General features: G+C 58.3%; 5 protein-coding genes across 5 annotated transcripts; 4 read left to right on the plus strand and 1 right to left on the minus strand.

Moving 5' to 3' along the window:
• The first annotated feature begins 870 nt into the window (after window positions 1-870).
• BJ171DRAFT_237313 (uncharacterized protein) lies at window positions 871-3,333 on the plus strand. The gene is made up of 3 exons (XM_053106590.1): window positions 871-1,081; window positions 1,216-1,547; window positions 1,778-3,333. Exons 1-3 carry the CDS (start codon window positions 910-912, stop codon window positions 2,996-2,998), a joined length of 1,725 nt encoding a protein of 574 aa, XP_052970340.1. The 5' UTR covers window positions 871-909; the 3' UTR covers window positions 2,999-3,333.
• Window positions 3,334-3,882: 549 nt separating this feature from the next.
• On the plus strand, window positions 3,883-6,424 carry BJ171DRAFT_490830 (uncharacterized protein). Its single transcript, XM_053109664.1, has 4 exons — window positions 3,883-4,244; window positions 4,623-4,886; window positions 5,199-5,910; window positions 6,072-6,424. Exons 1-4 carry the CDS (start codon window positions 3,940-3,942, stop codon window positions 6,219-6,221), a joined length of 1,431 nt encoding a protein of 476 aa, XP_052970341.1. The 5' UTR covers window positions 3,883-3,939; the 3' UTR covers window positions 6,222-6,424.
• A 47-nt stretch (window positions 6,425-6,471) lies between these two features.
• Window positions 6,472-8,155, plus strand: BJ171DRAFT_490832 (ankyrin repeat-containing domain protein). Its single transcript, XM_053109665.1, has 4 exons — window positions 6,472-6,768; window positions 6,955-7,013; window positions 7,180-7,421; window positions 7,649-8,155. The coding sequence occupies exons 1-4, from the start codon at window positions 6,673-6,675 to the stop codon at window positions 7,822-7,824; spliced, it is 573 nt and encodes a 190-aa protein (XP_052970342.1). The 5' UTR covers window positions 6,472-6,672; the 3' UTR covers window positions 7,825-8,155.
• A 46-nt stretch (window positions 8,156-8,201) lies between these two features.
• Window positions 8,202-9,641, plus strand: BJ171DRAFT_490834 (deoxythymidylate kinase). Its single transcript, XM_053109666.1, has 5 exons — window positions 8,202-8,403; window positions 8,529-8,637; window positions 8,777-8,864; window positions 8,993-9,181; window positions 9,318-9,641. The coding sequence occupies exons 1-5, from the start codon at window positions 8,247-8,249 to the stop codon at window positions 9,432-9,434; spliced, it is 660 nt and encodes a 219-aa protein (XP_052970343.1). The 5' UTR covers window positions 8,202-8,246; the 3' UTR covers window positions 9,435-9,641.
• BJ171DRAFT_237346 (uncharacterized protein) lies at window positions 9,318-11,166 on the minus strand. The gene is made up of 3 exons (XM_053106591.1): window positions 10,766-11,166; window positions 10,299-10,536; window positions 9,318-10,192 (listed from the first exon to the last, which is right to left on the minus strand). The coding sequence occupies exons 1-3, from the start codon at window positions 11,074-11,076 to the stop codon at window positions 9,770-9,772; spliced, it is 972 nt and encodes a 323-aa protein (XP_052970344.1). The 5' UTR covers window positions 11,077-11,166; the 3' UTR covers window positions 9,318-9,769.
• Between the last annotated feature and the right edge of the window lie 1,093 nt (window positions 11,167-12,259).

A 12,259-nucleotide genomic window follows, 5' to 3' on the forward strand; every position in this document is an offset into this window, starting at 1 on the left:
GCCAGCTGGAACGGCGCTCCTTCCTCCCAGCCCATCTCTGCCCCCAAGGGATGGGTTCCGCCCGTCGACTCGGCCGCCGACACCTGGATCAGCGATCCAAACACCATTACTCTCCAGCAGCTCAACCAAAAGTGGGACGTCAAAGACCCCGCTCCTGCTGCTGCCACTGCTCGCCTCGATGCCGGTGCCCCCGGCTCCTATCCCAACCATCCCGCCATGGCCCTGGCGCCCACACCCGAGGAGCGCAAGGCCAACGGCTCCTGGAGAAGCGGCAGCAACAGCCTCCCACGCCCCGCTGATGACGATGCCGAGGGCCGTCTGAGAAAGGCAAAGTCGGCCTCTGGCCTGAACCGCGAGGCTCAGCAACCCGGTCGCCAGGGCAATCGTGCTGCCACCGGTGCCAGCACAGGCGCTGGTGCTATTGCCGGCTCCACTCCCGGTCTGAAAGGTACGAGCAGCTCCGTACGCTCTCTGAGTTGCTTGTTGGATGACTCGGATCCGGCTCTGTTCGAGCCAAGATCGGACTCCATTTCGCCACAATCGGTGGCGGATCCTGCCGCCACTGCAGCCTTCGGGCTCTGCGCCACGGGTCTCCACTCACAGCTAACCCGTCGTCTCCCTCGCCCTGGTGCTTTGCCAATATACCAACAAACGACTAGGCAAGGATGCTGGCCCTCCTCGCGATGTCCGCGGCAAGGACCCCAAGAGCGCCCAGGCCAACGGCAAGCTCCTCAACCGCCAGCTCGAGGAAGTCAACAAGGCCCTCTCGGGTTCGCCGAGCTCTCCAGATGCTCTGGTCGTCAACACCGGCCTGGACTCCAAGGGCGCTGATGTCCTGGTAGGTCACGTCGCCACTGGCATTCCCTGCATGCAGCCTTAGTCGCATGGCTCCTCTCTCTCGACTGATCAATGACGCGCAAATTCACGTCTTCTTGCTCGGGTGAGCAGAAAAAGCAGGGTCGTCCCCACGAGAAGAGCCTCGAGGCCAAGGAGCATGGCCTTTACATCTACGGCCTCCCTGTGGGCGTCACTGTCCGCGAGCTCATTGAGGTTTTCAGTGTCTACGGTCCCATCATCAACGGTGAGCATGGCTGGATCAGCAGCATGTTCTTGGCCATCGCGCTCGCTTTGGCACTGGCCCGACAGAGAGTCCTACTGGACAGCAGCATTGCACAGCCTGCTCACTGACACGACACTGGCTGTCCTATGCTTCAGTTGGCATTGTCGGCAAGCCCAAACGCCAAGAGCGTGCGTATGCCTTTATCGACTTTGAGACGACTGAGAGCGCAAGCAGGGCTGTCGCAGGCCTCAAGTCCAAGAATCTCTTTGGAATGAGTGAGCCGCTGGAGCTCCGTCTCCGCGAGACTCCCAAGGCCGCGACCAAGCCCAGCCTTAAGGAGCCCCGACTCGACAGCAAAGAGGCCAAGGAGACACCCAAGGATCTCTCCAAGGGCCCCAAGCCCGCTGCCTCGGCACAGAGCCAGAGCGACGTGGTCTTTGACTTCAAGACCCTCCACATTGGCAACCTTCCCCTTACTGTCGAAAAGGTAGGCCGGGCCGCAATCGACGGGTACCTGAGCTCCAAGAACTACACGGCTCTGCTACTGCAGCGCCTATCGGCTGCGGGATCTGCCGATGGCGTAGCGATGCTGGACCATTCTGTTGTCGATGGCACAGCGATACTGGGCCATTCTGTTGTCGATGCCAGCTATCGCCAGTTCCCACCGACACACTCAAATACGCACTAATGCATTGTGTGTACCCCTCTCTTTAACAGGCTGATCTTGAGAAGGCATTCTCGGTGCACGGCGAGATCCGTCGCCTCCAGCTCGTCCAGCGACCAAAGGAGAAGCGCGCGCTCGCCTTCATTTCCTTCAAGACCGTCGAGCATGCTGCGGCCGCCATCAAGGCTACCAAGGGCAAGACTCTCTTTGGCATGACCGAGAGCCTCAAGCTCGACTTTTCCAAGCAGGAAAAGAAGAAATCCACCGATGCTGGTGCTGCAGCCAAGGTCGACAAGGCCACCTCCAAGACTGCAGTGTCTCCATCGGATGCCAAGGCGACTGACAAAAAGTCGCGCAAGGAAAAAACCCAGCGGGTCAACAACCGCACCATTCTCTACATCAAGGAAGTCCCTGCCGAGATCGCCGAGGACGATCTCAAGACCAAGTTTGCCGAGTTTGGCGTCGTCAAGACGGTGCACATTGTCCAGCGAGTCCAGGGCACGGCTCCCTATGGCCTGATTATCTTTGACAGGCCCGAGGACGCTACCAAGGCTGCTGCTGCTCGCCTCTTTGGTGGTCTCTTTGCTCGCCAGCGCAAGGTGCAGGTGTATGACTTGCCTCTGGCCACGACCGAGGAGGACATTCGCTTCTGGTTCCGTGAATCCGGCGAGGTCAAGACGGTCGAGATCACCAAGCTCGAGTCTGCTGCCGAGAGCCAAGAGGCTCCCGAGGAAACCACCTCCGGCCAAATCGAGTTTGCTCTGGCTGACGGAGCTGCACAGGCTCTTGTCCGCGCTCTGAATGTGCGCCTGCCCTTTACCCAGAAGAAGATTCGGGCCGAATATGCGCTGCTCAAGAAGGCCGACGACAAGGAAGGCGAGAAGGGCACCGACGGCACTGGGGCTGACCAGCCCGAGAGCCCCAAGGAGGACGAGCCCAAGGACGACGAGAAGGACGAAGACGAAGACGAGGAGGCTGGCGATGACGAGGACGACGCTCTCGATGCCTCGCAGGAGAAGCTGCAGGAGCCTCTGACCCAGGATCAGCTCGACCACGCCCTCGTCATCGACACCGACGACAGCGACGACGACGACGACATCCCCACAGAGTTTGTTGCTCTCGAGGACGTCGAGGCCGAGGCCATTAGCCTGGAGTCTCTCAAGATCGAGACGGAGCAGGAGACTGTGCAGGAGATCGTCATCGAACAGGAGCAGACCCAGGCCAGCGCTGACCGGGCTGCCGCCGAGGAGTCCGCCGCCGCTCCCTCTGCCTAAGCCTCGAACCGACTCTGCAGTCATGCCGGCCCCTCAAGGACCACACAAGGCCCCGATGTTATTCCGTTGCCCGAAGACGGTTTTGTATCCTCCATCGCTGGCACACCGACCAGCTCCTTCCATCCCCACCCATCCGCCATTTCCCCCCGCCCACCAGCCGTCTCCACTTTCTGTTTGAGACGGCGATCGTCTTCGGACCTCGCTCCTGTGTCCCTTGGCTACTACAGCATCAAGGAAGCCAGAATGCCATTCCGCCAAAAGATCTATTTCATAATCAGGAACCGTGTCCCTCAATCGCTAATCACTGTTTTTGTCCTGATATATTTCCCTCCGCACGGGGCGTTTCCTTCTTGTCGATTTTATCTCACCACAGCCACAAAAAGCAGCTAGGACTGAATGTGTTTGCAGTTGCGATTGAGACTGCGATTGTGATTACACTCTCACTGTCACTGTCGCTGTGGCTGTGATTGTGAAGTATCTTATCTGTGGGATCAAACATACACATCCTTTTTTTCTGTGGTCTCCCTCAATCCATACCGAATGTCTCCTTTTTCTTGAATGTTCTCTCCAATCTTTCTATCTTTCTCCCCTGGACGTTCGCACCTTCCGCCAACAATGAAAAAATAGCGAACCAATCCTGCGTCCATGCTGCGTCCCATTATGAAACGGGACATCCTTGGTTGCTTACTTGAGATGTCGGTGCCGATGTCGGTGTCGGTGTCGGTGTCGGTGTCGATGTCGATGTCGGTGTCGATCTTCGTTTGTGGGCGCCAAAACCAAGCCGTTTGGTTCGACTGGCTGGATTGGCTGGATGGCTGGATGGCTGGATCGGCCAAAGCAAACACCGCATCGGTCCGCCGCTTCAGCGAAAACCTCATCTGTCCGCCGGCACCACATCTGAACCGGCCATCCGCGCACCCCCCCCCAATCGCTGCCCAGAGATGCCCAACGGTAGGGGCAACAGCCAGGTTCCGCCAGCAGGCTCACACGACGAATCATCGTCGCTCAACCTCAACCTCGCTCAGGCGCACTCCAAAGACCACATCGCCTACTTTCACAACCAGGAGGTTGCCGGCTACCACTATGGCGAAGGTCACCCCATGAAGCCGCCGAGATTGGCCCTGACACACAATCTCATCATCGGCTACGGACTGCACAACAAGATGGAGGTCTATCGGCCACGCAAGGCCACGGAGGAAGAGATCCACGAGTTCCACCGGGCCGACTACATTGACTTTCTAAAGCGGTGTGTCTCTGGCCCTTGCTGTGCGCCGGTCTGGCCCTTGCTGTGCGCCGGTCTGGCTCTCGATCTATCCCATCGCATTTTATCGCATCGTGTGGTATCATCTCGAGTGATGTCGCATCGCCGATCGAAGGCTTGTTGTGCCTGGCCATCGAGCGATCGTCCTGTTATCGGTGCCCTGTATGATCGTGCCGATCTGTCGGGCTGCCTTGGGTCCTGGCTTGGGCGCTGCCTGCTTTCCTCGCGGCTCCTTTGTCGGGCTGTACGCTAACTCACCCTTCGCCATCACTGTATGCCCGCCTGTCTATGTGTTTGTCTACTGGTCTGCCCATTCGTCCGTCTGACTGATCGTTTGATCCACGCACCTTTCTCGATCGCCAGGATACGACCCGAGAGCCCCATCTCCTTTCTCAACTTTGGCCAAAAGTTCAACATGGGTGTCGAGGACTGCCCGGTATTCGAGGGCATGTTTGAGTTCTGCAAGACCTATACCGGTGGCTCGCTCGAGGGCGCCCGAAAACTGGCATCTGGATATAGTGATATTGCGATCAATTGGTCCGGCGGACTGCACCATGCCAAGAAGTTTGAGGCCTCGGGGTTCTGCTACGTCAACGATATTGTCCTGGCTATCTTGGAGCTCCTTCGGTACGGATACGGGAACAGCGGCCGCCTGGTTTTGTTGCTGTATTTGGCCGAGCGTGCCCTTGATGGCCGCTAGCTGCAAGATGCGACGGCACGATGGGACGATGTCAGGTCGACACGGGATGTGGATGGGACGCTATGGTGACGGGATGATGCACAACGGGACCGCCGTAGGTCCTCGCACTTTCAGCGGCAGCGACTCGTATGCGGCCCTCGAGCAACCGTGCTGTCTGGCACAGCAATGTCACCGATCTTGTTGACCGCCCATCCTGACCGTTTGCTACGATCGCCCCGTCCTTGACTCTACTGTTCAAGGCACTATCCTCGAGTCCTCTACATCGACATCGACGTCCACCACGGCGACGGCGTCCAGGAGGCCTTCTATCTCTCCAACCGGGTCATGACGTGCTCCTTCCACCGGTACGACGGCGGCTCATTCTTCCCGGGCACAGGCTCTCTCGACGAGATCGGCGCCCGGGCCGGCAAGTACTATTCGATCAACGTTCCGCTCAACGAATACATCGACGACAGCTCATACGCATACATATTCAAGTCGGTCATGAGCAACGTCATCGAGATGTTCCGGCCCTCGGCAATTGTGCTGCAGTGCGGTGCCGACTCCCTCGCTGGCGACCGGTTGGGCTGCTTCAATCTGTCCATCAAGGGTCACGGCGAGTGTGTCAAGTTCATCAAGTCCTTCAAGATCCCAATGCTTGTTGTTGGCGGAGGCGGATACACCATCCGCAACGTTGCACGGTGTTGGACGTACGAGACCTCGATCTTGACCGAGACCATGCTGCCAAACAACCTGCCCGACAACGAATACTACCAGCACTTTGGGCCGGACTACAAGCTGCATCCGCCCATCGTTGATCCGAACCGTGAAAATGCCAACACCCGCCAAAGCCTCGACAGCATCCGCATCAAGATTGCCGAGTATCTCCGGTATCTGAACGGCGCTCCAAGTGTGCAGATGCAAGAAATCCCGCCCGATATCCAGGGTTTCATGGAACGCGGTAACTGGGAGGTAGGTGGCACGCCGGCCTGTCCTTGTGGTGGTTCAGTTGGCTCCGCCCCACCCGCTCGCTTGCCGATGCTGTGCAGCAGCATGCATGGGCAGGGGCAGCCGAACGATGACACCACCCACTTTCCTCGCTGACGCCTTCTGTTCGGCGGCCCATGTGTTAGGTGGACATGGCCGAGGATCACAATCCAGACCAGCGAACAGAGCAACAATACGACTCGGAGGGCCACAAGCGCAAGCGAGACCGGGAGCTCGCTGAGTACGATGAGCGCGAGTTCTATTCCAGCGACCGGGACCAGGATCATGGCTCGTGATCCCGCTACCGGCGAGCGATCCAGGCTGAGAGCTGAGAGAATGTGAGAGTGCGTGACGGAGTATGCGAGCGATGCAGCGGTCGATCGAGCGTGCTGCTTTGGCGATGGTTGGCGACTCTGGTGGGTATCGGCAAGCGCATCAGACATGCAAACCATCATCTCCCCCCCTTCAATCCACCCCAATACACATGCATGCAATCCAAGCTCGTCTCAGTCCATTGCGCTCGCTTGGACCTGGCTTGGACATGGCCAAGTGTCGCAGCAAACCAACGGGCCGTGCGCAGCAGGCGAAAAATAGGTCTGTACCACAGCCAGGAGCGGCAGAAGGGCCAGACACCTTCCGCCAACTTCCCGTTTGCCCATCTCTTGCCTCGATCGCCTTCGACCTGCCTCGACCCGCCTCGATCTTCTTCGACCTGCCTCGACCCGCCTCCTTCGAAAGCAGCACGCCATGTCCTCGTTCCGGGAGTATCAGCCCAAGATCGTCGACGGAAAATATGAGAACATCTGGACCCATGCCAGCGACGGCAACATCGAGGCCATCGAGGTAACGAGTCCAGCTGCAGACCGAGCTGTGTCGGCTTGTGTCGTCTGTTTCCGCCGTCTCCGGCCACAGCCAGCGTCTGTGCTGTCTACCTGTGCTGCTGGCGCTGTGTGCTTGCGAGCAGATCATGCGTTCAGTCTGCAAGAGGCATAGCCGCGGAGCTGATCCCTGTGTTCTTTCTCCCCACAGAAAGAGCTCGCCACCGGCATTGATGTCAACGTCGGCGACCAATTTGGATACACGATGGTGTAAGCTACTGCTTGGGCACTCGAAATTTGATGTTTTGTCAGATGCGGTGCACATACTTTGCAAAGTGTGGTGCATAGGTTCCTCGGCCGGCAGGCAGACCTAGCCCTTTCCTCGGCTAGTCGATGGCCTTGCTGATATTGGCTTCCTTTTCTGCGGCCCGGTCAGCCATGCCGCCGCTTCATATGCACAGATCGAGCTGCTCAATCTGCTGATCAAAAAGTACGGCGCCGAAGTCAACGTCTGCGATCGGGAAGGCGATACCCCGCTGCACTACACCGAGACCGTCGAGGTTGCCAAGATCCTGATTGAAAACGGAGCCGACCCTACCATCCCTAACGATAAGGGTCATCTGGCGATCGACAAGGCCGACCATGAGGAGCTGGGGGAGTTGGTCGAGTATCTCAGACGTAAGTTCCGCAAGGTCGGAGCCGGCCGCCCAGCGCGTCCGCCGGCTGGCTGCCGGACAGCTCCGTCGCTCTGCTCGGGCTCCTTTCCGTCAACTCTCCGGCTCTGCTGTCTGTCTATCGCCGCCACCATCACCACCATCATCCCCCATTGCCGCAGCTGCCGTCTCTCACTATATTCCTGACTCTGACTGTATTCCTGTCGGTATCCTCCTCTTCTGTCTTCTCAGAATTCACTCCGGATCACGAGATCCAGCCCGAGCTTTCCGTCGGCATCATCGATCCAGTGACCTCCGAATTCATCCATGTGAAGGACCTCGAAGGCGAGCTGCAGGAGCAGGTCCTCGATATGTATCTGGAGAGCATCATCCGCTCCAAGATTGTCGAAGACGACTACGACTGCTAGGCTCCTTGACAGCCGAGCGGATTGAAGCAGATGTACAGCTTGGTGGTGGTGCCGAGGAGTCAAGCCTGGCAGCCAACCGAGCTATTCGTTCTTGTGCTGTTAATTCAGAAGAAACAGATCCATTACATGCGATGGCCCTTTGCAGCGAATGGGCTTACTGCTGTTGCTGAAGGACACACCTTTGGTCTCCCCAGGACCGGATGCCCCCTGTTCCGCACAAACTATCAATACACCTGAGGGAACCTTCGGTGTGCTTTGTGGATGCTGGTTTGGAATCAGCGCCACACACCGCCACACACCGCCACTGGTTGCCAATTTTGTCGAAATGAAATCGCGTGCGTTCATGCAGATCGGCCGTCTTGGCGTTGATGGGCGGCCTTCCTGCAGCCTCGCCGGCAGACCAGTAGCCATCCGACAGCATCATGACCGCCAGCTCTGCATCTGAACAGTCCTCCGCCAGGCGCGGTGCGCTGATTGTCATAGAAGGGACCGATCGCTCGGGCAAATCGACGCAATGCTCGCATCTCGTCGAGCTCTTGGAGTCCCGGGGGTTGGCTGTGGAGCTCATCAAGTTTCCAGGTACCAGGGCACTTGTTTGCTTTGAGAATCCAGGGTCGTTTTGGACCCTCGGACTCTGCCCTCCTCCACTGTCGATACTACGCCGCATTGATCTCACTGATCGCTGCAATCTGCTATACTGCAAGATCGCACGACGCCAATTGGACAATCCATCGACCGCTACCTCAAGGGAATGCAAGAGATCGACGATCGAGTCGTCCACTTGATGTTCTCTGCCAACCGATGGGAGTGCATGTACGTCGAGACCGTCCTGTAGCCCCACGGAAGCTCATCGCCGCTCCGCAACCGTCCGGCCGAAATTTGATTTCATTTGAATTTAATTCGATTCGATTTGCTCCTCTCCGCCACCTGACTTGGTGCCTGTGTCGTCCAGGTCGTCTATGAGACGCAAGCTGCAACAAGGCATCACTCTGATTGTCGACAGATACGCCTTCTCAGGAGTAGCCTACTCTTCTGCCAAGGTAAGGCTTGTGCTGATCGGCTGTGCACACCTTCGAATGCTATCGACACCGCTGCGATAACGTTGGCTCACTCTCCAGATTGCCCCCCCCCCGCTATTTTTCTCGCTACGGTGTTTTGCATGTCCCAGGGCCTTGACCTGCAGTGGTGCAAGAATCCAGACGTAGGTCTCCTGCGCCCCGACCAGATCATCTTTCTAGATATTCCTCCGGCCGAGGCAGCTCAGCGCAGCGACTATGGCGCGGAGCGGTATGAGAAGCTCGAGTTCCAGAACAAGGTCTATCAGGCCTTTGGGCGACTCCGGGATCCTTCGTGGAAGGTGGGTGACCAGCGCTGGCTCTACGTCATATCCGCTGCTGGTGGTTGTTACGGCGGTAGGCGGGCATCATCACTGCTTCAGCAGTGTGTTCTGGACTAACAGTGTATATCTATATATGCTGTCTCGATGGGATCAGGTCGTTGATGCTCGCCAGCCGCTGGAAGCAATCAAAAGCCAGGTCGGAGAGATCGTGCTGGCAACAGTCCAGACGGCCGGGACGACGACCCTGAACGACGACCTCTTTGGTGCCTGATTCAACTCATTCGGTCATTATGCGAGAAGTTGATACCGAGAGCCAAGCTGGTCCCGAAGACGGACACTGTGCTCCTCCCAGACACGATTCTTCCTGTTCACGACGGCCATTTTGTCGAGCATGCGTTTCGGGCTGTGTCTGATCCATCTCTGTGCGCGACCATGATTCCGGCACCATCACCACTGTATTCTTTTGCAAAAAATGACATCTTGTGTATATTCACTGGCTCTCAGGGTGAGAAGAACATCCAACGAACCCGAAAGCAAGATATTCTTGCTTCACTCACCGCCAGTACTCCATCGCTCCCTGCGAGTACTAAATTACTCCCTTGAGCACTATATCACTCCTCGGAGCGCCGCTCTCACCATATGGCCGATCTTTGCGGCCACAACCGCCAGCCACCCATGCTCTGATCCTCGGCGCTTCCTCAGTGCTCTGGGAATCAGGATTGCCGCCAGGACAGCCAGGAAAACAGCTGCAGCGGCACGCCGGTTGCCCAACAGCATCTGAATCGCTGCAGATTGCCGGAGCTGCATGAGCCACGAGTCGTTGGATGGCTCGCCATCCTGGTTCTGGCGCAGATCCTCGATGCTGCCGTCGATGCGAGCGGCAGCACGAGCCTGGGCGCCCGTTGTATTCTGCGTTGGCTCCTTGGCTTCAGTAGCAGAGCGGGGGCAAGCCAATGCGGCCGGTCTGGGTGCAGCAGCAGCCGGGCGCTCGACGGCCTGGCGGAGCTCGCCGAGGTTTTGTCGATAGAGCTAGACAAGAGTAGCGGTTATCAGCATTCCGCTGTCAATCCAACCGAGCGGGGCGCATCATGGCCGAGGCTGGATGACGGTCGAATGGGCTGGGGAAGGAACTCACCTCCTTGCGCTCTGCGGTCAGTACTTCGTCAAAGTCGAGAAACTCTTCGGCGGCCTCCCAGTCCTTCAGGCCCGTGCAGATATGCAAAAGATAGAGTTCCAGGAGCTGCTCGTAGGCTTTCATGGATTGGCTGGACTGTGGCAGCTGCTCAAAGAAGCTGTCGGGCTGCGTTGCGATCCATAGTTCGATCAGGTCTTTGGCCGACTGAAGCTCATTGTGTGTTTGGTAGATGCCCGCCCTGTGTGATGACCGGCACGGTGAAAGCAGGCAAGCAAGCAAGCAAGAGAACAAGCAAGAGAACAGGCGAGCAATCAGCGGTTGGTCGGTCGGTCGGTCGGTCGGTCGGTCGGTCGGTCGGTTACTGCTGATGCAGAGTCGATCAGGGCTGCTTCGACGAGCTTTGTGCATAGCTCCAGGCTCGACGGACAAACAGCAGCCCCACAGGGACGGCATTGGCTCATCCTTACCCCATCACAACCAGCTCTAGATCAATGAGGCCCACATCGCCATAAAAGTCCATGATCGAGCTCCATTCCTGCAGCGGATTGCTCCTGTTGGTGTGGGCCACGATCGTCAGGTACGAGAGCCAGAACGCTTTGCAGTAGGCCGGCTGGTAGAGGAGTGTTGCAGAGAGCGCCGGCAGCAGCGCCTGGCACCGGGTCCAGGCCTCGGCCCACTTTTGCAGACAGACGAGGCGGGCAATGTCCTGGAGGTCGCTGTCGGCGATGATCCTTGTGGCGATCGACGAGGCTATGTCGGGCTGGCTGGCGGCCATCATAGTGGGAAACGTTGCCGGGGGCGTGGGTGTGGGTGTGGGTGTGGGATGAGGGTCGGTTGGATGCAGATCGGGGTCGAGCGCCGATGAAAGCCAAAGCGCCGATGAAGCCAGGCCAGAGGGCGCAGGTCGCCGATGCTGGTCGGGCCTGGGAGGAATGCAGGAATCGCATGTGACAGAACGGCCGCCGAAGCGAGCGCGGGCATGTCCTTGTCCTTGTCCGTTCGCTGCGGGAATGCCATGGTTGCCAGGACATGTTCATGGCCGAGGCGGACCAAGCGGGGGATATCGGTCCCCTGGGCGTCTGTCCCATGGAGTCCATCAAAGACTCCCACAACTCTGTGGTCGATATCTCATTGGCCCCGAGCCCATCGCAAGCGTCGACGTCATTCAGCCAGGAGATCGATCAACATCACCCCATCCACAATTTGGTTCCCGCCTCTTTACCGCCCTTCGCCTTGGCTTGGGAACCTGGGCTGCAGGCTTTGGCGCTATCCCCAGAATGCCCAACAACACCCGTGATGCACCCAGAAGGACCGCATTCATCTGTCTGCCCTTGCCCACCGCCATCATCTCCGACAACAGCGCTTCTGCAGGTCGATCCCAGGACAAATGAAACCAGGCTTGGATTCCCGATTTCTGGTCCCTCCCGAGGCCACTTACGGAGCACACCAACGACAAACTAGCCGTGTCCGAGAAGACAACGATGACGACGAGCCCGGGCCGTCGGGAGCAAGCCGGAGCCAGTTGCCCCACACCGGCTCTCGCTCGCGCATGGCCTCTGCCCGGGTCAAGAGCTTGCTCGCACACGGACTCGAGCATGTGGCTCAGAGGCTGCATGCACACCCACACTCCCGCTCGCCTTGGTGGGAAGATGAAGAAAGGGAAGAGAAAGAAGATTGGATTAGCCGGTCGGACGAGCCTGCTGGAAAGCGAGTATCGCACGATTCTTTGTACCCGATGCGCCGCAACGCAGTGTCGCATTCGCTGCCCGAGGGCATCCATCGGCGAGAGGCCAGCAAACACACGAGAATGGGGCCCCATGTTCCTGCATCCCATCATGCCGGTGAATTCCCACACTCCCACAAGCGCGAGTCTCGGCTGGCCGGCACTCTGAGCCGCCTATGGAAGACCAAGCGAAAGGACCAGAGCCGGTCCACCGACTCCTCCGAGAGCGATTCGGACG

This window comes from Polychytrium aggregatum, assembly GCF_025602895.1.
Source record: "Polychytrium aggregatum strain JEL109 chromosome Unknown BJ171scaffold_5, whole genome shotgun sequence".
Taxonomy (NCBI): domain Eukaryota; kingdom Fungi; phylum Chytridiomycota; class Chytridiomycetes; order Polychytriales; genus Polychytrium; species Polychytrium aggregatum.